The sequence below is a fragment of the Hirundo rustica genome, chromosome 12 (genome assembly GCF_015227805.2).
Source record: "Hirundo rustica isolate bHirRus1 chromosome 12, bHirRus1.pri.v3, whole genome shotgun sequence".
NCBI classification, from domain to species: domain Eukaryota; kingdom Metazoa; phylum Chordata; class Aves; order Passeriformes; family Hirundinidae; genus Hirundo; species Hirundo rustica.
In genome coordinates, this window is record NC_053461.1 from 11136140 (window position 1) to 11162957 (window position 26818).

Consider the following 26818-nt stretch of genomic DNA (forward strand, 5'->3'; position numbering starts at 1 on the left):
GAGCCAGGCTTCCTCTTTCTGTATAGATAGAAATTCTGTCTGTGCTCAGAGAGTGCGAGTATGGGACGTTTGAGCAGATCAGCATTGTTTCATCCGACAGTGTTCATGTGAGAAATGAAAAAAGAAAAAAAAAATAGAATACTCCCCCATGAAAAAAAGAAAAGAAAACAAGGGATCTTTGAAAATAGTAAAATGTTGGTCAGAGTGATAAGAAATAACATCTGTCTTGGCTATTTCTAATGAGTATTTGGCTAAAATAAAACTCTAATGGTTTCTAAAGAACTGAAGTAGGAAAAGGGTAATTGAAAGAAATATCATGAAAATCTGGTTTATTGTCTAGTCTTGTCCTCTTTTACAAGACACCCTTTTCACAGGAGACATTATATTTTATGATTTAATCTTACTTTATGGGAACCTATCATTTTTATGATCTACTGTTAGACCTAACCAGAGTGTCAGCAGATAATGTAGGAGAGGTTCATGTGAGCTGGCCAGCTCCCGCCCGCAGTCTAGCAAAAGCATCACTCTGAGGAGACAGGAGTCAGCAAGGTGCTGGGAAGTGATGGTGGGAGGGAGGAGGTAATGGTCCTCAGTCTACATTCTCACTTACTCAAATTCCTTGGTGGTTTCCACTAGTGTTAGCAGACTTGAATTTGCAGAAAGAAGAGAGCAGATGGGATTCAGAAGATGTGTTTTGATAGCTTGCTATGTATTTACTAGCCAAGAAGTTCATCGTGTACGGTTATTGCACTCTGTATGTGTTTTTTATAATGTAATCAAGACAAAGAATCATGAGACCAAGATCAGATATGTATCTTATAAAATGCATTGTATTTTGCTTGTTTTTCCCCCATCCCTTTGACTTTTTATCTCACATTTGAACAGGTACAAAAACCAACCAGAAAGCTAGAAAAATAAACAAACCAAATACACAAACCTGTTTCTCAAGCTTTTCACATCCTCAGTTTAAGGAATCTATCGGCTGACTCTAAGTGAAATGAGTTAAAAGAGAAATGAGCAATGTTATAAATACTTCTGCATTTCCTATTGCACTGAAACATGTTTATTGTTGTGCCAACAGGAAGGATCAGCTGAATGACTAAGAAACTAGAAATATTGAGCATCTCTGGGGAGGGGAAACAGAAACTATTGTAGAGATTATGTTCTTCTGGGTTCTGATGCTAACAATTTTATTTTCCTTGTGAAAGCCAAACTTGCAAATGTGTTGCTCTCTTTCTCTGTCTCCCTAATCCTTTAGCTCTCGCCCTCAATGGAAACAATTATTTTGTTGATTTTGCTTAGTTTGAATTGTGTGTTTGCATTGGTTGTTGCAATGCAACAATGCTGGTAATAACAGTGTTTCTATCTTTCCCTTTAGGTCTGGATAGACGCAGGGACACAAATCTTCTTCTCATATGCAATCTGCTTAGGAGCAATGACTTCCCTGGGGAGCTACAACAAGTACAAATACAACTGCTATAGGCAAGTTTCCGTCCAAGGGGGTTTAGTGTTTTAGCTAAATGATGTAAATAAAGTAGGGACAATGGGTTAATTTTTTTTTAATTAACTTGCTCCATGACATATGTGTGACTTAGGGACTGTTTGCTGCTGGGATGCCTGAACAGTGGTACCAGTTTTGTGTCTGGCTTCGCAATTTTTTCCGTCCTGGGCTTCATGGCACAAGAGCAAGGGGTGAACATTGCTGATGTGGCAGAGTCAGGTACGATGGTGTTGGTGGCAGTGGTGGTGGGCACTGCCGCCCAGCGTGTGAGCAAAGTTCTGCAGACCCAATCAGCTAACATCTAAGTGATAAAACAGAACAAGATTTCCCATAACTGCCAGAAACAATAAGCACATTGTTGATTTGGGCTTTAATCTAGAGCAGTGAGGGTTAGCTGGGGTTGTACTGTCTACTCTGTCTTGATTAACAGGACAGCAAACGCGTTTCCTAGAGTGTACTAATCAATTTGAGTTGAGATTAGAACAAAGATAACTACACCATTATCCAGGGTCCAGAATGTCATCGATTCAATAATTTATTCCATCCTTCTTTTCAGACTACCTTTATTTTCATTCAAATGCAAATTGCCAGTGTTTATGTATTTTTCATAGCTTAGCGTTGCTTGCTCACAGCACTAGAATAGGATTAGTATCTTGGCCTTTTGAAGGGACACACACACATACATTCCCAAATCTCACTGAAAGGCAAGAGAAGTTGGAGAACTCCATCTCCAGGATTTTGTGGACCATTTCACCTGCAGGAGTTCTAGGTGTTGCAGTCCTGATTTGTGCTCTGTAACTTCAGTGTGAGGTTGACAGGACTGTCAAAGTCCATTTTGAAACCTGATGTATACTTAAGTTCCTCCCCTGTTTCAGAAGTGTCCTTCCCATTAACATCCAGCTATGCACATGTAGAGGTAGAAGCTCAGTCCTCATAGCTTGTGACTGTATCTCAAACAAAACAGATGACAGTTTTCCTCTGGTCTATAGGGGCAGGTGTAACCATGTGTTTGCACATAGAACAGACAGATTAGTTGGGAATTACCATGGAAAAATAATGTATCAGGCCTTGACAGCCATGAGGCTTAAAGCTAATCAGATTCTAGTAATAACAGTGTCACCTGAGTGCACTTTTGATATTTCCTTCTAATTTTTCGAGCCCTTTTAATTCACCTGCGTAGTATTTGAAAGCTTTATTCTGCAAACATGCTATTAAAACGCAAAGGTCAATATATCTTCTAATCACATGGCTCTAGGAGTTAAGTCTTTAAGAAAAATGTCTCTCTTCACAAGGGCTAATGAAAAACTAATGACACTGATGGCACATTGATTCTTGGGTGGCTGCAATTGGCATAGCTCTTACAAGTGCAACTAGTAACAGTCTTGGCCATAATGCTTATTTTGATCGGAGGTTGATGACTTTGTTTGGAAACAGGAAGCAAGGGAATAATCCTATTGAATGAATCATAAATAGCCCTATTATTTTTATTTATATGTAGGTGGACCAACTCCAAGAGTAGTATTTTTAAGTATTTGTACATTACTTTTTTATCTGGGAAATATTTATTCTGATTTTTAATATTATATCTCTGATAGAGGCAGGTACATTCCTGTCACTTAACATTTCTAGAATTAAACAATTCTATAGTGACACTGGATTGTTAAGATCTTTAAACACAAATTAACTCACTTAGTGTTTAAATAGCCTTTTTCCAACACCTCCATAAGAATTTTTGTAAAGGAGGGTTTTAATAGCTTATTATAGGGACAGCAAGGGCAGGTATTAGCTTCTGAACTCAGCTTTTGATTTTTTTCCATATTTTGTTGTCTCCTCCTTTATTTATGTCCATGTCACCAATGGCCAGAGATTGCAACTGTCTCACCATTGCCGTGGGTGCCCATCGCTGCTGGTCCTTGGCTAAGTCCTAGGGAACTTTTTTACATGACAGTAAACACTACTGAAATTATCCAAAAGTATCCAAACCACTTCCCTTGTGTTTTCATGCTGCCTTTCTCAGAGAGAGAAGTGCAGAGCTACTAAAGACACTTGGTCCCCCTGGGATGAGTGTCCCCGGACCTGCACGGGGCTCTGGGAGAAGTTCTCGTTGCTTCTTCTCAGCACAGAAGGATTCAGCAGGTGCTTGAGCCTCTCTTTTCTGGCCCTGCCTTTTTTGGTTTCTTTTGATGCAAGGTCAGAGCTGCTCCCCTGGGTCAGGACAAAGCAAGCAGAGGTGCTGCCACTTGGCTGCAGCACTTGGCAGAAGATGTTGTCCGCAGGGCTGAGACCCCATCTCTGCCCAGCAAGTTAAATTCCTCCTGCCCTATCCATGACACCATTTGTTTACCCTCCTGAAAGCCACAGGAACATCAACAAATTTGCTGACAGCAGAATCTCATGGCCACATTTTTTCCCAGTGCCAAATTCAGTGTTGGTGCCATGTGCCTGGGACGCTCCTGTCAGCCAGGGCTGGCTCCTGCTGAAAGCACTGGTCACTGCTGGCCTTCACTGGCTTTAGCAGGTTACTCAACAGTAAACTCAGACTTCTCTGACTGCTCAGTGAAAACAGATTTTAAATAAATGGCTTTTTTTTTTTTTTTTTTTTTTTGTCTCAGAAATTCTTTTAAAGGTAGAGAGGAAAGCAGTGGGGGCTCAACGAAACCATAGTGAGTCCTGTCAAATCCATGTGACCTCTGTTTGGCTGGAAAAAACACTTTTCTACCCATGCAATTTGTAGCACTGTTACACCAGCACAAGATTTGCTGGGGGGGTGGTTTTTGTTGGTTTTTTTTGTTTGTTTTTTGGTTGTTTTGGTTTTTGGTTTTTGTTTTTTGGTTTTATTTTTTTAATTCCATCTGCAAACAAATTCAGATTAAGTATGTCTGACAGTAATGCTTTGGGTTTCCTGGTGCCTGCCTGGTGTCTGCCTCTGCAGCTCTCCAGCCATGCCACAGCACCCCATGGCAATCGGCCAGTGTGTGGGCTGGGATCATGGCAGTCCTCACTGGCTTTTAATAGCAGCCACAAGTGCTTCACTTTTGCAAAACACCCTTCAAAACAACAGGGTTTCAAATTAAATACAATTCTTAGATTATTTATGTTTCGGTTGAGGGCTTGCCAGGAACATTTTCTTTCACATGGATTTTTCTTTTTATATTTCAACACTTAGTTTCAAAGGAAAATCAAAATGAGCTCAGGGCTTAGGGTACTTGGTATTAGTTGATATCACAGTGCAAGAACAGTTTCACTGGCCAAAGCTTACAGAATTGCAGCAAATTTTGAAGAGAGCAGTTTTACATCTGTCTCATCAATTGCACAGATCAGCTGCAAATGCCATCTGTTAGCAGCTCTCCCTCAGAGAGGATCTACTGTATCCACTGATACAAGGGGGAAAAAAAGAAAAGCTCCCCGAAATTTGAGACATTCATCAATTTTTGGTATCTTTTGTCGTATAAAATCATAGTTGTGCTTAATTTAAAATAAAATTAGTTGTTTGATTGTTGGCTAATTTGTATTTATTTATGTTCAAATACTTCCAGTGACTTAAGGTTTTCTTTAGTTTGAAAAAAAGTCATCTCGTTATACCTTTTTCTCTTGCTTCTTTTTCCATCTTTCTTGTTGGAAAGGAAAAGTGGGAGGTAGGAAGAGCAGTGGTAGAGATTTTTCCATACAAATCAGAGATAAGAATGTTTGGCCACACACTGCAGCACCTTTAAAAAAATTCCTTTTCCCATTGAAAATTACATGAATCCACTTGAAAACTGGCACTTTGAAGGCTCCTCAAAGTAAACAAGCAGATGAGCCGGGCATTCCTGGTTTCAGTCTGAAGTGTAGTCTGCCCTTAGAATTTTTTGTCAGCCTCACCAAATTTCTTCATCGCCTCTGAGAGCTGCCATAAATGCCGGGTTGCCAGTGTTCCTGTCTCCCACTGGTGGAGGGCTCTTCCTCTCCCCACAAAAGCTCTCACAAAGGACAGCTGATAGCACCTGGCTCCGGGTGAGGGTGCCTCTGGAGACGAGCACTGCTCCTGTGCTCCGTTTTTGGGTACAAGTGAGGTGACACTTGGTCACAGGGCAGGCGAGACCCCCCTAGGGAGGAGCACTCCACACTTTGGGTTCCAGTGCAGAGAACCTGGGCACTCAGCCCCAAGCACTCAGCCCCGGCCCCACTGGTGCTCCTACACTTGCAGCCCATCCTGCAGTTGGGGGGGATGATGGTCATGCTCAGTGTCACCGTGGCAGGTCCATGTAAGCTGGCCTGGATAGGGACAGATGGTGTAAAAGCATGGGGAAGCAATTTTACACAGAGTGATTTTACACCCCAGCAGTTCCTAACAGCCGTTTTCTCAATTTTCAGTCGATAAATTTTAGAGTACCTGATCACTCAGTGCAGCAGGGAGAGTTTGCAGAAGAGAAGGAGGAAACTCCTTGGAGTGCAAACCCCAGTTTAGAAAAGCCGTGCAGGGTTTGGAGGTTGCATACAGAGGGAGGCAGTGGTTGCATTCGTGGAAATCCCAGGGAATGTTTGTAGCAGAGTCGCCTTCCCTGCATGCAAAAGAGTTTCATCATCATCATCTTCATCATGACCATGTGGGCTAGCAGTGGGATTCTGCCATTCCCTTGGGTCACCCCTGTCCCCCAGTCCCCAAGACTGTTCTGTGTCCATGCAGGGCAGGTGTAGGGCACCTCCATTACTGGCACGTTTGAGACAGATGTTAAAACTGGAGATCTGTTAGCACTGGCCTTGGGGGTTTGCCTGTGGTTTCTGCTGTAGTCATGCGTGCTTCGATTTCAGATAAAAGAGCCAAACTGTTTCATTTCTGGTATTTCCAGCTGCGTTTGGATTTATCTGAACGGAACCAGGCATTCCTGAAATTGAGGGTGGCTACCTTTACCAAAGAGCTGGTACTTATTACTTTTCTTCCCTTCCCCCCTCCCTATTTTCTCTTTCTCTAGGTCCAGGCCTGGCCTTCATTGCCTACCCAAAAGCAGTGTCCATGATGCCACTGCCCACCTTTTGGGCAATCCTTTTTTTTATTATGCTTCTGTTGCTTGGACTGGATAGCCAGGTTAGTACAATGGATAAGGGATGTGTGACTTACTGTGTCAGCACTGCTGACTGAAAGAAGCATTAATTAAGAAGAGGATAACTCTAATGCTGCTTGAGAGGAATTCATCTGGGTTACTTTTTAGTGTAGGGGCTGCACTTGATGAATCTACAACTGTTGATTCATAATATTGTGTTGTTCAGGAAGTCCTTGTCAAATCAAGTGATAGTGGGGTCTACCACGCTAGGGCAGTTCTCCCTAACCTAAATTTCAGTCCTAGTCTGGCCACAAAATACCACCATTTTGGTCACAGTATTTTCTTACTTTGGAAAAAAAAAAAGCCTAATCATTTTAAAACATAAAGGACTGCAGCAGTCTGTTCCACAGAGTACTTTGTGCCATTGCAAACACCTGCAGGGTGTATACACCATCATTAAAAAACTAACAATTAATAACTACTAGCAGTATGGGTTTTGATGGTTGCCAAGTGCCAAAAAAGAAAAGCAAAGTCAGCACGAGGTACAGAAAAGCACATTATGTTTTGTACAGTATGTCCAGGGTGGCTTCAAGAACAGTGAGAGGACAAAGCTGCAGCCTTTTTTGGTTGCCTTGGGCTTGGAGGTGCTGAGCAATGTGGGATCCTGCTGACTTGTACGTCAGCAGCATGCATTCAATACCTCCAAACAGGCCAGAAAGCATCTCAGATTCCAGCTGTACTAATTTTATAGCACACACTGCTATTAATTAGTGAGCATGAAAAAAATCAAAAAGTTCAGTCAGGAGTTAGGTTGTTTTTCCCAGTGCTTACTTGTAGGAATGTTGGACTAAATACTGCCGAGGAACCTCTTTATGGCTTAATCTTTGAACTCTAGCAAGCAACTCTCAATTGCTCCTAAGTAAATGTGAAAGTACCCAATGCTGTGGTTCAGCAACCCTATGCTTATGCAAATTGGAAGCTGTCTAGTAATTTTAAAAAGCTCCTCACTGCGCAGAATGATTAAAACTAATTGGAGCGCTTAATTTCTCTCCTCCACCCCTCTGGTTTTTTGGAGTGCAGTCAAGCAGGTTTCTGGAATGCCAAAGCAGTTTCAGATCAAATCAGCTCAAAGGAAAGCATTTAAAAAGAAAACCAGTTTTACAAAAGTCAAAGTAACAAGACAGGAGGCAATAAAATTTGGTGGAGGACAAAATCTGTTTGCAGGACAGTCTGTATTTCCAAAACAGAGCTTCAGGAAGAGGGTAGAGTTGTTACAGGACGTTTCTGGGCACTGTAAGAGCAAAGAGGTGCCAGGTAGGAAAATGCAGCTTTTTCTGAAATAATCTCTGTCTTAAGTTCTCCGTGATAAGTTATTTGTTAAGATGATGTGTCTACTTAAAGTGAAGATCTTTTCTACAGAGGCAGCCTTGTTGGATACCTCCAATCCATGTCCTCATGTCTTCAGTGAGATGGGTGCTTTTGTACCTTGCAATGTTGGAAGTACAGATCAGTCAAAAGATCCCTTCCATGGTTTTACTTGGGGAAGTTCAGTAGTTGCCTTCCTCCAGGTGCAGAAAGATCTGGTTTTAGATTAACTTTAAACTTTTATTCAAATCCAGTCTGGGTTATTTGCTTAACTCAAGTTACACAGTTGTATAGTTTTTCAAAGGCAGATAAGTATAAATACAGTTATCATGAAGTGAGATAAAGACTTTTAGCTCATTTATTCGGTTTCATTTTTGTTTTGCAAATGCAAATAGTCAGATCATTGAATGAAGACTGTATGAACAGCTCCATAATTGCTGCAGAAGTACCCAGAGCCTCAGCCAGAGATACTCCACTCACAGCTCCATAAAGGACATGTTCAGTCAAGCTGTTTCACATCACAGCCTGCTTTCCCTTGGCTGGATTTTCACTGACAAACCCAAGAGCAGAATTATATCAAATTGTGGAATTAACCTAACTAGTATCTCTGACGTTTCACTGGCACATCAGAAAAAGTCTGGGAGGTGCTCTCCTAGCTTGGACTTTTTTGAGTGTTTTCCCCTCTGCCTCTTCTCTAGCATACATCCTGTGTTCATCTGGAACAGTGACAGCAAAAAAGCTACATAAATGCCTTCCTGTCATCAGGCACATAAGTGCCTCCTTCATCCTTACGGCTTGCATTTACAGAGCCCCTTTTTAGCTCATAAGGCTTCTAGGTAATAAAAAGAAATTCTAAAATCTTGTTCTGAAAGCTAACCACACACTCCAACCTCGGGGTTACAAAGGAATGGCTTCTATTTCTTTACTGAGAGCAGCACAGAACATGGGGCTGGGGAGTTGCTGGGGAGGGTTTGTTCAAGCAGGAGCCTAGGTGAATTTCATGGCAGGTAACCTTTAAGTCATTGATGTTGTTTTCCCCCCGTAGTTTGTTGAAGTTGAAGGACAGATCACGTCATTAGTTGATCTGCACCCATCCTTCCTAAGGAAGGGTTACCGACGGGAAATCTTCATCGCTATAGTGTGTTTCCTTAGCTATCTTCTGGGACTAACTATGGTGACTGAGGTAAGTAGTACCAGTGATGCAAATTGCCTTCTTTTTTAGCCATTTTTCAGGCTAGTTTTAGCTATGATTGAGACTGCAAAGAGTTAGCCAGTCAGAAGAGAAGTGCTTTTCAGATGGACAGAGCGTCTTTCATCCCTAGATCTGAAAGCATTTTGAATGGGAGTTATATATCCCTTCCCTTTTCAGTCACAGGAACAGAAATGTGAAGTCTCATTAAAGTCAATCTGATCTCAGGTACCAGTCAACATGAGTCTTAATATTAACATCTAGTTCTAAATGATGAAACTTATAGGAAAGCTTCTGCAGGACACATTAAGAACCCATCCAGTGGCATGCAGGGAAAGAGATTTTTATCTTAGTTACACAGATTTGAATTAATTAAATACCACTGGATTTATTCTAGTATAAACAAGACAGGAATATGTTCCAGTGCCTGCACTGTTATGATATTTATCTTCAAAATAAAATCCAAGTCAGATTTTAAAAACAACTGGAAGAGCGTGACTGTGGGAGGTAAAATAGCACCTGCAACAAAGATGCCCAAACCCCACAGTTTTTCAAGGGAAAGTGCAGTATAGTAAATGCAGAGTCTAACAACAGAGTATAAATAGTTATAAAACGAAAAAATGAACTATTTTCATGAAAGTAGCCCTTTCACTCAATAAATAAATGAAGACCTTAATGATGAACTGACTTCAATTTTCAGTCTTTTTAAGGTGTTAATGTTAGGAGGCAACCATTTGTTTCTTTAAATGCCCATCCTAAAATGCTTGTAAGAAGGAAAGATTTAAGTGTTTCAGTAGTTATATTAAGTGGCTTAATTTTGTTTAATCATTTTCTTGTTTGAAGTGTAGTAAACATGCATATTCCCTGGGGAGGGTAATGCCAAATATTTACCTTACCTATTTGCTAGGTGCTGCATCTTGTTGGACAGGAGTCATTGGGATATGTTGGTAGATGTAACTGGGAGCTGGGCCTGAATTCTTGGGGGTTTTTTCCTGTTGGATCTTAACCAATTATGTCTGTCTTTTACAGGGTGGCATGTATGTTTTTCAACTCTTTGACTACTATGCAGCTAGTGGTGTATGCCTTTTGTGGGTTGCATTCTTTGAATGTATTGCTGTAGCCTGGGTTTATGGTAAGTGAGAATCCTTTCATCTGATACCTTTTGATGAGTCAGTGACAATTTTGCTAGCCAAATATTTAATCATCAGCCACCCCAGAGTCTTCTTCCCAGCAACAGACACATGCCATTAATATAAATTTGCCCTGACCTCTTGGAGACAAAATTGCATCTGGGATGAATCCAACCTCCAATGTTTTTTCCACAAAAAATGAGTATTTTTCCATTGCTAATTAATAAAGGCACAATTAAGCATTTTAGTGTGTTAAGTTTAGAGGTGAGAGTTGAAAGTGTGGCCAGCCATGAAAATTTCTGTTTGTCTCTCAGATAATTTCCTTTCAGACCTGCAATGTCTGCAGGGACAAGCCAACCAAACAGAAAATACAAAAGAGAGCTGAAAGTATATTCTACCCCATTACTTTTGACAATGCCAAGCACCATGGTCTGACAGTGGCCCCTGTAGCTGCCTGAGCTGTGGAATAATCAGATGTTTGTTGATTAGGACTGGTTATTTCTCTGATTTTCCATGTATTCCATCTCCTCAGAAAAGCAAAACAAACAAAGTCAGATTTCTGTAGAAGCAGGCGCACCATTTGCTGTCAAGTCTTTCCCGTGGTGATCCCTCTGGGAAGTTCAGAGAGAGTCTGGAGAGAGAGGGGGTGTGATGGGAGCAGGAGAGATTAGCATCACACTCCTGCAGCCAAATAATGAGGGGAGGATGGGACAAGAGGTTCCCCCAAACTTTGAGCTTTTCAAGAAAATCATCTTGGACTTCACAGCTGTGGGAAGCATTTGAAGAGTACATCTGACACCCTCATCTTCCCTTTAAATACCCCTTGGGAAGCCTAGGAAAGCAGCTTTAACCTACAGTGCTTACATGGCTTTTATTTGCTCAATTCTTACAGGCGCTGATAATATTTATGATGCCATTGAGGATATGATTGGATACAGACCTGGTCCCTGGATGAAATGGAGCTGGATTGTGATCACACCAGTTCTTTGCGTGGTGCGTACTGACCCGTGCTCTTTCAAGTCTTAGGCTTGGCAGTGCTGAGCCACCTCTTACTGCTTCTCTTCAGGGGAAGGCTGTTGCATTCAGAGGCCGATTTGCAAAGAGAAGCTGAAGGCTTGAACATACTCTCAAAGACATCATGTTCTCAGATGTCAGCTGTTAACGTGACATCTGTCTAGTCTCTATTGTGCCTGCACAAATTGTTGGCTGCGTTTAAGTGGATTTTTCTTAGGATTGGCAAAATTCTACATGCACAAAGAGAAAACTCACTCTCCAGAGAGCAGTCGCTTACTTTAAGACATAGGACTGCTAGGTGATTGTAATAAAAGGACTTGAGCAGTCTGAGGCAGACCTTGGCTTGAAGTATTTCATTGGGTGGGAAGAATATCCTGGTAATCTTGCAATGTACATCAAATAGTTGAGCCCTGAAGAAATTGGCAGCGTACTGCAGCTGTTCAGCACCATCTCTTAGGACTCTGTCATCACACAGCAGATGCTATAAGCAGATGTAGTTGCTCTTCCCGTGATTGAAATGGAAGAACAATTCCCCCATTGGTTTAAAATACATATGGTATCCATCAGCTCTGCCTTTCACTGCCTGTCTTCCTCGGGGCCAGTGGTTACACCAGAGCCCTACTGGTTTTAGCAGGTTTTGACCCTCACTTTGTTTTCCTTTCTCATCCACAGGGGTGCTTTATCTTTTCTTTGGCCAAGTATAAACCACTGACCTACAACAAGGTCTACACATACCCAGACTGGGCAATTGGCCTGGGCTGGGTTCTCGCCCTTTCCTCCATGATCTGCATCCCTATGGTGATGGTCATCCGCATCATTCAGTCAGATGGGTCACTCATTGAGGTAAGAACAACCAGTTGTCTCTCTAGAGAAGGGGAGCTTTAACCTGTTGTGTTTTATACAAAGTAATGCTTGGAAAACTGCCACCTTGCCCAGGTAAGGCAAATAAGACGGTTAAAGATCACCTGTCCTCTAGGCAAACAGTAGAAAGAGAACAAACACAGAGCCTTCTGTCCTCAGATAAACACCGAGTGATTTTACTCGTGTCCCACTTGTGCAGCTTCCCGCTTGGCCAATCATTACCTCCACGTGCAGACAAACATTCAAGGCCTGGGGTGTTTCTGAGCCTCAGGTTTCTCTTCTCCAGCCCCCAAGGACACAGAAGCACCATCCTGAAAATTGCTGGGAAAAAAAAATAGAGAGAGACCTGCATCAAACCTACTTGTGTGAAAACCTATTGGATTTCAAGGAAATTCAGATACACCTTTGAATTGTGTATCTCTCAGGCATGGCCTTCAGCCTTCACTGTGGGAGACTAAATAAAAGTCAGACCCTCTTGGCAGAGGGCTTCAATTTTTTGCTTTTTAAATTTGTGTTTATTTTATTTCAAACTGAAACAATGGATCCAGATTGCCCTGGTATTTGGAAAACTTCAGGTCTCATTTAGATTTGACAGTGCAAATTCCCTCAGGTTTGGATTTGCAGGAAATCTCTTGCCCTTTGCAGTTCAGTCTCAGCTCCTCTAACTTTTTTTCTTGAGGTGGAAAGGTTTTAGAGGCTGTGCAAGCATGAAACTTTGCAATTCTCTTCAAAGTTTTCAGATTCGTTTTTTTGCCTAACAAGTTGATCTTAAATGCAGCTCAGGGTATTCTTGGAGAAGAAAGTAGGACACTTTGGCTTAGGAAAAAAGAGAATAGAATCTAAAAAAACACCAAACCCAAACATTTCCCAGAGCACAAACACTTGCATTTGTTTTTGTCCAAGTGTTAATGGCCTTTTTCAGCTGCGGCCGGGGCATAAGTGTTAATTTTCCTGCCTACATTGTCACCATGAGAGACGAATCTAAAAGTAGCCAAAACACTGCTCAAAGGCCAAGTTAGGAAAGGAAAGAGAGTAAACACTGGTCAGATGCCATTCAGTTCTTCCTTTGTGAACTAAGATGTAGGATAGAAGTTGCAACTTGGCAGCGAAGGCTGGGCTGAGAGGCAGAGCTGTTTGTAAATGAGGAACGAGGGCGCACATCATCTGCAGCACGGAAAGCCCAACGTGCAGGGTGCTGCATGATGCTGGGACTTCCCTCCTGTCTGACTTCCCTGCCTCAAGTCAGGCTCTGCAGCTGAGCAGGAGCTGAAGGCTCCACAGATCCCCACATCCTTACAGAGACACGGGCACACATCTCCGACAGCCGCCGTCCCTGTCCTTGGAATGCCGCGTCCTGCGCGTGGAGACGCAGAGGCCTTCTGGTCATCTCACCTCTGCTTTCCTTCTCTCTTGCAGAGGATAAAGGCAGTGGCTGCCCCCAAGGAAGTGAATCGATGGTCCAAAGAAACGGAGAGTGGCACCCCCTTCTGCCCCAATGGAACTTCGAATGGCGGATTAATCAAGCCAACTCATATCATTGTGGAAACCATGATGTGAGCTCTCTCTGTGAGAGGATAAACCTGCTTTAACTGCCGTTTACTAACCATAGATTCTCATAGGACCAGGTTTACAGAGCTTTATATTTGCACTAGGATTTATTTTTATTTCTCACAGAGAAAGTTATTTTTTGTGTGTGTTTTTGTTTTTGTTTTTTTTTTTAATATTTTGTAAGGTAATCACAGCAGACGTCTCTCTGTAGAGGGAGAGCTTTCATATCAGACTAGACATATTACAAGAATTTACTATTATTGGGTTTTTTTAAATATATATATCTTTATCTCTAAATATTATACATCTTACCACTTGAATTGATTGTCTTGCCAGCAATACATTCAAGTCTCAGAAAGCAATTTTAGGTGCTGGTATGGTTGGGAGCAGGGTAACCTACAGAACACACAAAAGAAGCTCTGTCGAGAGATACATTTTTTTAAAAAATGCTGTTTCAAGAGAATTTTCAAAGGTGTAGTATTTCCACCCTCTGGTTCAACTGTGGTGAATAACAGGCATCAGGGTCCTTTAGGGAGTGTGGACAGTTTTGTTTAGTGCCGTCCCTGGCTAAGGGTATAGCCAAACAGCTGGAGTGGAGAGTTTGCAAGGGATGCAGAGAAGCTGGGTGTGAACAGTCTTGTGGCTCTCCCTCCCAGGGACAGCACTGGGACCCTGTCACACCAACCAAGGAGAATTTGAGGAAGGCATTTGTAGGATTTGGCGTGGTTCAGTCTTTTGTTGTTGTTGTATTTAAGATTTTTGAGGTTTTTTTTTACTTAAGTGAAATGCCTGCTGTTTGTGTGTGAGCAGGGAGGTTGAGTACCTGCTCCTGAGTTTTCCAGCAAACCGTATTTTGGTGTGGTGGCACTGGTGTAAACATGAATTCTGCAAACTGGGAGGGCAGCCTGTCCCCAGGGCAGCAGGGGTGAGCGCAGAGTAGCCAAGAGGGGAAAAGCAGTACCTACTCTCTGGGTGCTTTAGGTGTTCCCTTCCTCATCTGGACTTTGGGCAGGAAAATAAAGGAATCGCTTCTGGACTCTGACTGTCCAGGGCTGAACACCAAGCAGGTCATCTCTGACAGGAGAAACAAAACCACTCACCTGATGTAACTGGTATTGATAACAGACACGATGTTAATAATAATAGTAATGATGATAATAATATCACACAGCAAACAGGTGCTTTTCATCCCTCTCAAAAATGCTTTTCCAAGTTTGGTAACCAGGATTTGCTTTATTTATTTATTTGGGGAAGGGAGGTCATTGCTGTTGGAGGAGCAGACAAAAGGACTAAGTGAGTCCCTTGCCCTGTGTTACTAAATAGCAGTAGTGGACCTAGAGCCCCCAGTCTCCTTGCTCATCATTGGACTAAACCATGATTTGATTTTATTTTACTTTCTTTTATTCTATTTTACTTTATTTTTAGGGGGGCTGGAGGGTGGCAAACATATTTATGAATCTTATAAGAAACAGGGCTGTTTGGAATTTAAATTAAAGCAAAGGGAACATGTAACACTGAAATATTTTGTGTTGGTCAGATGGAATTGGGTACCATTCCAGGTGAGACTGGGAAGTGAAGAGAAATGACTACAAGGAGTATAGAAATGGGGGTTCCACTTCATGTAGTGAAGGTGAACATTTCTGTGGGGAATTGGATGCCTGAAAACTGTCCAAAACATGGACAAAAGACTTCTTTTCTTTTTTTTTTTTTTTTTTTTTTTTCTTTTTTTTTTTTTCCTCTCTTTTTTTAATTGAGCAGGTTGTGCTGGGAACAGGTTCTCTGGCAAAACTCAGCCTTGTCTTGTGGGCATTGTATTAGAGGGAGAGAGGTTTTTTCTTATGATATCACAGGTAGTCTATCCAAAGGTATTTAGAAGAAATGCTTGATAAAAGCAGAGTTTGTATCTGCTTATTCTGCTGTCAACTTAGTCTTTCAGGGCAGAGGTTGTCATTTAAACAGGAACATAAACAGTTCTTAACATTCCTACACAGTAGCTTTATTTCATTTTTTCTCGCCCTGTGTGCTAACGGGCTACAGCAGCACAAACATTTCTTAACTTGTTGGTTTCCTTGTAACAGAAACAGGGAGATTTAAAACCAAGAGATGGACCAAAATAATTACTAAATATTAATTATTAAAGAAAAACATCACTGCATCTATAACTTCCAAATCTTTTTAGTTTGAATTTGTAGATTCTTTTACAACAAAGAGCTGAGTTGCAGCAACAAAACCAGCCATGATAGAATTGTGTTTTCTTTTTTCTGGTTGCTGTATTATGAGAGTTCTGAAGGAAACTTTTGCACAGCTGGAGATGACAGATATCTTAATGACACCTGCTGGGCCAGTGGCAGAAACCATCCAAGGTCACAGGAGGAATTCTGAGAGCCAGTGGGTATCATCAAATGTGCCCAAAATAAAGAAATATGCATACAGCAATTTTATTTTTTAACAAGCAAAGGCAAGGAAATGTAACCAAAAATAACTCTCTTAGTGGGCTTCAGCTTGGACTCTCATTTTTAAGTTACAGTCAGAGTCTGCAGTAAACAGACACAGGTGAAGAGGAAGTAGAAGGTTAAGGGGGTCTAAATTAATGGTTTTTGTGAGTGCAGATGAAACACTGATGCTTCATTTATTTCTTTTTTTAATATACATATATTGTCATACAACTGTGTTTGAGCTTATATAGTTTGCATGTGACTTTTTTGCTACAGAGCTGAGATAAGCTTTAGTTAGGGGGAAAAATGGTTTGGCTACATCAAAGATGTCTCCAGCAAGTCAGCTGGGTGTTTAGGCATCTCCTGTGTTATGGAGCGTGTCTTAATGGGAAGAACCAGAGGGATAATACTACACCTTTCAAAATACAACTACCAGAGAATAGAACCCAGCCCCATTTCAATACGAACTGTGCCATTCAAATCAGTCGCTTCCATGTTCCAAGTGAAAAGGTCTCGCACATATGCAACAACCTCTTTGAAGATTCTCTCTGTCAGCTTCCCTGGCCCTGCTGTGCTCAGCATGACTGCAAGGGAGGGCTGGGACTCACCAAGAGCCAAGAAATCATTGTTTCTGGAAAACAGTTCCCCTATCCCCTGCTCCATTCCCGGACAGAAAAAAAAAGAAAAAAAAAAAAAAAAAAAAGAAAAGAAAAAGAAAAAAAAAAAAGTACTTAATTCTTCTTGGTTTGTCTGGGGTTTGAGTTCCAGTGAGCTCATTTGCATTTTTAAAGTTTGGGGTTTTTAACCTAACGATTTTATCAGATTTCTAAAGTTTTCTTGGTGATAAATTTGCATTTCAACATGATCCTCTGCCAAATTTATTAAAAAATAATTTTTAAAGAAAGTTTGTGTTTTCTACCTATTTTAACTGCAAAGACAACTGATTTTTTCCTATATTTACTTGTTTAAACTCTTATGACCTATTTTACCTGTTTTGTGTAAATGAGGAACTCTATGTTAAAGCATCATGACTAGTTGTAGATGAACGGGTTTGGATCTGGGGAAAACAGTGCAGTTTTGGCATGAGCTCTTTAGAACCAGATCCCTGAGATTTAAGCCAGCATAAACCAAGACAAAACGCACACTTTTTCATGTTTCATATACCTTTGTATTCATGGGGTCTTCTGGGCTTGCAAACAGCAGAGTTTCAGCAGCATTTATTTCCAGCTGAACTGAAATCAACAGATAGTAGAAATGTAAGGGGGAACATTTCCCCATAAGATTTTTCTGACCTGTTTCTTATTTTTCTCAATTTTCCAAACCTTTTCAGTTCACCTGTCACTAGTGATGATCTCTCTGAATGAGCATCAATTCTAAGGGACTTTACCAGTAGTCTGTATCTCAGTGTTTAAACAGTATGATTTCATAAATAGAACTGGTTTTTTATTGTTGTTGTTGTTATTATTCTATTTTTCCTTCTCATCTATAGCTTTCCTTTTCATCTGGTCCAAACAGATCCACACATTTAGAAAAGTCCTCTTTCAAGTTTGACATAATAGGTCCACAATGGGTTTGTTCTTGTGTTGTAAATGAAAATACAGAAGCCTGGCAGCTGTATTTGCCATCTAGAACAGTGCTGGTGGCCACCCCACAGCAGCAGTGCAGCTCCTGGAATTGGGGGTGCAGGGGAGTTCAGTATGAACTGATGAAACAGCTCAGCAAAATTGATTTTCACTGCTGTTCCTGGGGAGAGGAGGAAATGAGAAAAAGTAGCGGGGAGGGGGGAAAGATAGTGCAGCCTTAAAGTTGCTGTAACACCGAAAAAAGCCCAACAACATCAGCAGAGCTTTTATTGTCACCACCAGAACAGCACCTCCTGCATCTGTTTCCCGTCCTGTGTTCATCCTCCTTTTCCAACTGCAGATGCTCCTGGTTCCTCTTCTTTGTCTCAGTGTTAGATAACTCAAGTAGATCTGAAGACACATGGACATCTCCATTCAATAGATCTTTTCCAAGTCTCCTCCTGGTCTGTTTTTATTTGCTAAGGAGACTTCCAGTTTTGTTGAGGTTGTGCTTGTCACACTTGGGTTCAAAGCTCCCACTTGTTGAATCACTGGCAAACTTCCAGCTGTGGGAGAAGGATTTGAACACTTTTGAATAACTGATTATTAGCTTCCATGTCTTGTGGTCCCTGCAGGATCACTCATGGAAGCACAATGTATATAAAATGTTAAATAAGCTGTGCATTGAATGCAGTGGACAAGTTAGTTAAGCAGCTCAAGTACACTTGGAAGAAAGATGACCCTGACATCATTTCCAAGGAGAGTCAATGGAATTTGCTCACTTTCAGTAAAAAGAGTAAAAATAAATCTGTGTTTAAGTAGACTAGTAGATGAAATCTTCCACCCTCATATGCACGCACACAGTGGGGACATTGCTTCTATTCCTAGGCTGCAAATCACGTGTGTAAATCTTGCCAAGCTGTTCAGGATGAGGATTGAGGAGGTTTAGGCACCACTTGCCTGCAAAGAGCCAACCAAAGAGCCAGGGTGTCCAGATGGTCTTTCCTAAATGGGGATGGTGGAAGAGGGGAAGTAATAACAAACTCCTGGACCGTGGCCCCTCCACAGAAGCCTTAAGGTTTGATTTGTAAGCTCTCCTGGCTCCTTGTAGGCATCACATGTCTCCTGGCATGGGAGGTTGGGTGTGGTGTGGGTTCAGGCAGCTGCCCTGGACTTGTTTTCTCCGAAATCAGCATCCAAAGCCTTGTGGTTAGGATTGACGTGTAGTTGTGTATTTGTATATTTGCATGAGCAAAGGTCAGGAACTGTCAGACCCTGATAGCTTGTTTTATTTCTTATAATCAAAGATAAGCTTAAGAAACAAAGTATTAGTTGATTTGGTGACACTTGACATTTAAGAGACCATTGAATTGGTGCAAAAGAGGTGCCCTGAGCTCCATATTTTGGTCACAAAAATTTCCTTATGGTGTTAGCAGTCAATTTGAGTCTATGGGGAAGATTGCTCAAGTGAGACTTGAATATAACCAGCACCAGCACCCACTGGAAAACTGCCTGATCCAGCCCCACACCCTCCCCCAGATTGTGGCTCTTTTCTGCCAGCCCAAAAAAATGTGTACATGGACAATGCTTCTCTGAAAAAAAAAAAAAAAAAATCTCAATTTGTTCATTTCTATTAAAAAATAAACAGAAAAAGTCACATCCTTTGTGTGGTTTTTTTCCAGTTGTCATTGGAATTGGTAATTTCAATTTACCCATGCCCTATAACAAGAGCAGAAATAGCTTGAGTCACCATTTCATCAAAAATGGGGACAAGCTCAAAATTTTACAGGTTGAGAACTTTAAGAAAGCAAATCACCCACCCATCCTCATCAGAGGTGGAAAACTTTGGTGACAGGGTTTGTACCTGCAAAAGAGCCTGACCCTGCTGGTAATGTTGGGCAATTGAATGGCAGACACAGACAGCCTTTTTGTATTGCTGCTGTGTCCTCATTTGAAATAATCAGTGAAAGTGTCAGAATTTAATTACCACGAGCTTTAGGAGTAAAGTAAATTGAAGATAATTTCAAAGGGGCAAGTTTGGGAGGTTCGTTCCCCGTGGATCTGCAGTGCACAGCGGGGTGGTGCTGCTCACTTTCACATTTGCAGCACGGGGAAAAAACATGGCCTGACTTGAGAAATCAGAAGAAATAAGGGGAAAAAATAAAGCTATTAGAAAAAAAAAAGAAAAAAAAAAAAAAGTAAAACTCGATGATGCTAAGGAGCTGTGCACGTGCTCTGTAAGGCTTCAGCCCTGTAGCACAGTGAGCACGATACTGTTCCTCAATGTACCTGCTTCTGCAGCTGAGGTGGTAGAAAGGGTTGAATTTTTGTTCAATATATAAAGGAAAAAAAAAAAAAAAAAAAAAGAAGAAAAAAAAAAGAAAAAAACAAACAGTGGCAAAATTATGTTGAGAGGCTGATAAAAAAAACAAAACCTGAAGGGGCAAGTTGAGTTAGTTCATGATCTGCTCCTGTCCTGGAAGCCAGCGCTGGTCTCTCAGCATCACAGCATCCCAGTACTGTTCTGAAGTGCTCGTTGTTCAATAGGATGTTATTTTTTCTCCAGTGTAATGTTGTGATTGTTACCTGATAATGTTGCCAGGGACTTCACATTGTAAGAGGTGGTCCATCTTGTTTGATGTATTTGGCTAAAAAACAGTGGTGTTTTTTTAATTATTTAAATTCCTAGCAACTGTGACTACAGTAATGTGATAATGAGTAGCACATGCAGTGAGGAGGCGAGGGCGATGATAGCCTCCTTAAAAATGTCATCTGAACTTTTTTTAAAGAAAACAAAAAACCTTAAAAATATTTTTAAAACATTTTAAAACAGTTTTTGTGTGTTCCAAAACGGAACATTTGTATTTGAAAAAAATCCTGGAGTGTAATTTAATCCTAAAACCCCCTAGCCTTTGTGTATATGGTAAATGTTTGTATTTTGCAGTTTCTGTTTTGCTTTTTAGATAAATGAAATGTATATGGATATTTTTAAGTCATCTTTGCTTTTTTAGATGAGTTTGTAATCACCTTATAACTGAAAATAAAACTTTCCTTTATAAACCAACAATGCTCTCGGATGGTGGGTTTTTTTGGTTGTTTTTTTTTTTTTTTTTTTTTGGTCTTTGAGTAGCTTCATTTTTTCTTTAAGCTTATTACTTATTTTGGGGTTGTTGGTATGGGGGTTTTTTGCCCTTACAAAACACTATATATATAAAATATATGTAATCACTATCTAAGTTCACATCTGCCTTGGTTTCACCCTGGTTGGCAGCACAGCCCCACACACAGCCACTCACTCACCCCCTCATTCAGTGGGATGGGGAGAGAGTCAGAAGGGTAAAAGTGCAAAATTTCATGGGATACAAGTTAATAAGTAGCAAAAAAATGGGGTGAGGAAAAAAAAAAAATAACCACAACAAAACACATCAAAGAGGTAGAAAACAAAATAAAAACCCCCAAGTGTCGCAAAAGAAAGCCATTTCTCACCAGCCAGTGCCCAGCCCATGCATGGCACCACTACTGTGAGAGTTCAAATATATCAGAAAAGCCCAGTAGGAAGAAAAAGAAAGGAAAAAACCCACCCTAACACTTATTTTTCTAGTGTATGGGACTGGTTATTTCAAGCTTGCTGACAGCCTCTTCAGTCAAGCAGATGGAGGTTGAACCAGAGTGTCCATTCCTGAAGTCCTGATTTGAGGCAGGGAAAGAAAAAAACCGACATGTTTCACAAGGCTACTCCTTGTGAAAATAAAACATTCAAGTATCACTGCTGAGCCTCCAGCACCCCATGCCCAGGATCAGTCCCACAGCTGTCTTTAGTTGGGGGTTTTTTGGCTTAGTTGGTTATTTTACTGGGTGTGATTGGTGACTTTGTCAGGGGTTTCTCCTCTCATCAGCACAGCCCGCAATGGCTGGGCTAAGCAGCCTCCTAAGAGCACAGACAGCAAATGCAGTGTGTCCCAGGTTAAAATAAAATAAACAGGAAATTTAAAAAGCCACTGAGTGCCACAAGCTGCTGCTGAAGGGTTTCGGCTGCCTGCTCTGGTGGCCATCACCTGCCCAGGGCTGCAGCTGCTGGCCATCAGCCAAGGCCCATGGGATGAGAGGTGGCACCAGGAGGGGGATGTGGTGCCCACTGAGGCACATCCCAGGGAGCAGCTCCGTTCTGACCTTTTACCTGGGACACACAGAAGCCCTGGGCACACCCTGAGCCCCGAGGCTCGCATTTCACGGGCGCTCATTCAGCCTCCTGCAGCCCCCGCTGGCTCCAATGGTTTTGGCAAGGCCTCGGGCCGGGGCCTGTTCTGAAGGACAGCAGCCAGAGATGGCAGATAAGGGTTGTTTATGCGGCAGTGGTTCCCCCAATCTAACCAGGAGCATTCCTACACCCTGCTCAGTCTCTGAAAATTCCTGCATGACCCACCTGGCAAAGAAGGGTTGCCAAACGCAGCTCGTCCCCTCTGTGCTGGTAAGCAGATTCCCTGTGGCCTTATCCAGGGAGCATTCCAGCCTGTGCTGCCCACGCTGGGAGCACAGGGAAGAAATCCTCGATGCATGGACACAAGAACTGTGTTTTGGGCTCATGGCAGTCATTTCTTGGGGCGTCTGGTTTCAGAGGTGGGGTAATTTGGTTACCACAGTGCAGATCCCCAAGGCACCCCGCTGGAGCTGCAGGGTTCTGAGCGCCAGATGGGACATCTCCTGCCAGCACATCATTCTCCAGGAGTTTTCTAACCCATCCCCAGGGATCAACCACAGCTCTGCAAATGCTGCCACGTCACGGCTGCCATGTGCTTTGCTGCGTCAGTGTTTTGTCACGGAGCAGCCCAGCTTTAAGCCAAGATTCCCAGTGTGGAAAAGCTGCAAGCAGTGCTGGAACCACATGTATGAACATCTCCAGCCCTTCCTGTAAGCAGCTACAGAAAAATTGCCTCCAAGGGCACAGGGAGGGGAGCAACCCCAGTCCTGCTGCCTATAGTGGGGGGCAAGGGACAACCCCAGGCACACCCTGGTAGCCCTACAAACAGTGACCTCCCAGCAAAACCGTCTGCGTGATCTCCCCCTTGTCCTCCAAGGTGTCTTACAAACAGGGTCCCCTGGCAAGTTAAAATGTTGCTGGAAGCAAAGCATTGCCTCACTATCATCCTCCAGCAGAAAGCAACCAAACCCAAAACAAACACATTTCAATTGCTTTTATTTAATTTTAAAAAAAGTCAAAGTCATTCCAATCCCATTTAAATACAGAGATTTACAAATAGGTCCAAAACAGGACTAAAATAGTCTTTGAAATGCTGTACTTTTAAATATTGTGCTTTCATAGATACATAAGAAAATTAGCATATAAAAATACTTTACAAGGAATACACTCTAATATATGGATAAAAATACACATTTAAGTAATGCATTTCATCTTCATATCATTCAAAATGCATAGGAAGGGATACAAGGACCAAGTCTTTCTTCCTCCTTTTTTTTTTTTGTCGTTTTTTTTTAAAGCCTTTATTAAAAGTCTTCATTAAAAACCTATGAGAAGCCCCAGTGAGCTTCCACTACTCAGAATATTGCATATAAAAACACTTCCGGCTGCACTGTCAATGCTCCACAGTATCAATTATGGCACGTTATCTAGCTGTGGCAGCAATGGTATGGGATATTGCATACTCAAAGAGAAAATGGCTACAACGACAAAGAGCTGGATGGAGCCGTGCCTGGAAGAAACACCCAGGGTACACCCAGGATGCACCCAGGATACACCCAGGATGCACCCAGGGTACACCCAGGATGCACCCAGGATACACCCAGGATACACCATGCTGTCACAGGGGGCTGTCGAGCACAGACAGTGCGGGGACAAGTCCTGGCTCAGCAAAGCGACGCACACGTGCTGTACATCCACCCAAGCGTCTCCACTGGCGTGCAGGGCGGGATGGAGGAACGGGGAGGGCAAGCAGGGAACGGAGGCAGTGGGCTCCAGAGCTGCCGTGTCTGACTGAGTCAGCTCTTCAGCTCCATGGCCCAGGCCTTCCCGGGGAAAGCGAGCCCGGCCTCACGCTTCCACCAGGACACAAACATCATCAAAAAGTGCTGATATGGGAAACAGGGCAGGCGATGCGAACATCGCAGCCCCTCTGCCACGCGGGCCGGCGGCTCTCGGGCTGGAGGGGAGCGGCCGCAGAGCTACAAGAGGCCAGCAACAAGCAAAGGGGTGCACACCACCCAGGCCACAGGGACACACGACACAACCCCCACCCAAGGGCTTGTCATGCCTCAGAGGAGACAGCAAGGTCTCGTTGATCCAAAACATAAGGGGCAGTCCTGGGAATTTCGCTATTCTGCTATTTACTTCCAGGCACGGGCCAGGTTTGCAAGCAAGACATCTCCGTAAAGCTCAGACGAACAAGGGGAATTCAAGCAGGTACTCAAGGCCTTTAGCCTTGGGTAAGGCCTCTACTCTGTAGTCACTACTGAGCGCAGGTATCAACACTGCTCACAGGAATCAGCCACACAAGGTGCCTGATCCCACTACAGGATGAGCCAGACCTGGAGGGGAGTGCGGATAGGGCTGGTAGGAGACAGCTGCAAATACCAATTTTTGCACAAGAATTGCATTTAGCCACTCCCAAGCACATTTTGACTTGTTTTTTAACCGGCTCTCTCCACAGCCCTGCGCTGGGAGTGCAAGGGGCTGCAGGAATTGATTTGCCAGGAGTGTTGAAAGGATGGAGCTGGGCACAACATAAAAGGAAGGCATTTCAGTCCTGCTGTATGTGATTAACTGAGCAAACAAAGAACATAATAGCACCATGTGTGTTTGTAGGATGGCCAAGGCCTTTCAGGGTGAGGAGGATGTCTGAGGCAGGACCCTGCACACTCGATGGCAGGAGCACAGGGGGATGCCCTGCCACGGCAGATGGCTGTGGATGCTCCTTCCTCCTGTGGGCAGTCTGTCCCACTGCCATCACTGCCACAGCCTCAAATGCACATCCAGCTCTGACCTTTCCAGCAATACTTGGTGGTCTACAGGCTCACTGCAGACCCGTCTCCCCTCTTGTAGGTTATGGTACACAGAGCATTCACAAATACCAGTGCAAGAAAACAGGAAAAACACCCCAAATACCACAAGAGCTCAGCAGGGGCACCATCTGCTCTGCTCCTGCTGCTCAGAGCGTCTGGACACTCGCCTTGACCGCGGCGCTGCGGGGCACCTGCGCCAGGAGCTCTCTGTTCCCTTCCGAGGGAGCATTGGCAGCCAGTGCCAAGGGGTTCCGGCTAATCACCAGGTCCAGCTTATCTCCAGCCTCTGAAATCAAGGGAACGGCCAGACAGCAGTCAAAGTCTCTCGTTCGGATGCGGTTTACCTGCCGGGATGGATTTAGGACATGCCATGGGGAGGAACAACAGAAAGATCATGTTTGTTAGTCAGCAAATGCAAGATTAGTGCTAAACCCCAGTTGAAAAAAAATACACAACTCTTGAGGGTCCCTGATTCCAGGTTCACAATGGAGAAGAAGAGAAGCACCCCTTGAGAATGAGCATCCATGCGTAGCTGAGGAACGATGCAGTAACTGATAGAGGAAGGGAGAAAAAAGTCTGGACCAGGCATGAACCATGACCCTCAGTGTCTGGGCCAGTATTACAAGTTTTAAACACTGCAGGGCTCAAAACCAATTCTCCTGTTCAAGCCTGTAGAAAAAAAAATGTTGCTGTTTTCCATTCTTTTTTTGCCATAATGGCTTTTACTGGCCTTAAATTTGTGGTGCCAAGTATTCAGCACATAGAAAACAAATAAAGGCCTGAGGCTTCTGGCAACCATTTTCCAGCTCAGCCAGAGGTAAACCCAGACTATACCAACAGTTTCTGCTTCCCCTCTACCCATTTATATCCTTCATTTCACAGGAGTCTGGACGCATTTCATGTGGGCTCAGGAGGCAGCTGCAAACTCTCTCTGTAGGATTCAACAGTGAAAGCAGTTACTGCTGGCTCATGCAGATATCCAAGCACATTTCTAGGCTAGGTGATCTGGAGAAACCACCCCAGATCTCTTGCCTACAGCTACCAGAACACCTGGGCTTGGTGCCATGACAGCTCTGGGACAAAGTAGGCTGGAAAATGGCACAGGGATGGGAATTGTGGAAGGGGAAAAGGAATGTCCCATACACTTCAGAGTGAACCTAAGCCCTGGGGCCAAGTATTGCTTCCTTCTTACGGTAAGGGCTTGGTATTTGGCTCCATACAACCCTTGCATCCCAAGCCCCTCACCAGGATTAATGCATGCCCACAGTGCTGAGTCTGTGAAAGCAGTAGTATCCCCCCACCCTAGCTGGTGTCCACACAAAAACTCCAGTACTGCTCTTTACAGCAGAGGGACAATTTCTAGCCCACTTGTGGACAAGGAGAGATAAACCATGAGCTTGCTCTGGCCCTGCCCTGTGCCAGCCAGGCAGCTCCAGTGCAGAAGTGCCACTAGTGCAATGCCATGCTCCAGTTAATCCATGCAGCCAAGAGGCGGAGGGTCTGTGACGGCAGGGACGAGGTGTTTCGCTGGCTTTCAGGCAGATCATCATGCTCACAATCAGCAACACGGTGCAGCATCCTCAGCAATTCATCTCTGCACTTCTTGAGGGGAGTCACCTCTAGCACGTCTGCAATCCCTCATTCCCAACATGTCAGCGCCATGGCAGTCGCCTCGTGTGCCCGTAGGTGTGAGCTGTGCGGCACAGTGTGTGGAAAAAGGGTGTCCAAAGTCTCCATGCCGCTCCGTTTAGGATTTTGGGCACACCTCCCAGAGCACTTGGCACTCGCAAAAGGCAACGCATCCAACACTGTACAGAAAGGCAGCCCAGAGCCTAATTAGCTTCTTGTTCATTCTTGCACCATCTTTTATTTGAAGCTGAGAAGGAATAATTGTATAGCGGCCAACTGGCTAGAGACCATAACAAGCTTAAACAAGGTTCCCCACGGTGCTGCCAGTCCTCCAGTTACCTGATGTACATAAAGTATTGGCTCTAATCCGACTGCTAAGAACCCCCGCCTAGAAATTAGTAAAACTAAACATCTGAGTGTTTCCAAATATGGTCACAATATCTGATTTCCAAATGGTGGCGATTTTTCCACAGAAATTGCACTTCCTTCAGTTGCTGTTTCAGTTGCCTCAAAGTTAAAATAGTTGGTTTTCATCCACACAGAGCTTCT

The 26818-nt window shown here is 43.1% G+C and overlaps 2 protein-coding genes across 13 annotated transcripts in view; one reads left to right on the forward strand and one right to left on the reverse strand.

Annotated features, from left to right (window-relative positions):
• Window positions 1–20690, forward strand: part of SLC6A6 (solute carrier family 6 member 6) — a 58045-nt gene extending 37355 nt beyond the window's left edge. For all 8 annotated transcript variants that reach the window (XM_040075996.2, XM_040075997.2, XM_040075998.2 and 5 more), the window contains 8 exons: window positions 1379–1482; window positions 1596–1720; window positions 6454–6566; window positions 8933–9070; window positions 10106–10208; window positions 11099–11199; window positions 11893–12063; window positions 13498–20690. In XM_040075996.2, the coding sequence (XP_039931930.1) occupies window positions 1379–1482; window positions 1596–1720; window positions 6454–6566; window positions 8933–9070; window positions 10106–10208; window positions 11099–11199; window positions 11893–12063; window positions 13498–13638 (996 nt within the window). In that variant the 3' untranslated portion in view covers window positions 13639–20690. The remainder of the gene's footprint in view (window positions 1–1378; window positions 1483–1595; window positions 1721–6453; window positions 6567–8932; window positions 9071–10105; window positions 10209–11098; window positions 11200–11892; window positions 12064–13497) is intronic.
• A 2115-nt stretch (window positions 20691–22805) lies between these two features.
• Window positions 22806–26818, reverse strand: part of GRIP2 (glutamate receptor interacting protein 2) — a 267965-nt gene continuing 263952 nt past the window's right edge. For all 5 annotated transcript variants that reach the window (XM_058422217.1, XM_040076223.1, XM_040076226.1 and 2 more), the window contains one exon: window positions 22806–24984. In XM_058422217.1, the coding sequence (XP_058278200.1) occupies window positions 24787–24984 (198 nt within the window). In that variant the 3' untranslated portion in view covers window positions 22806–24786. The remainder of the gene's footprint in view (window positions 24985–26818) is intronic.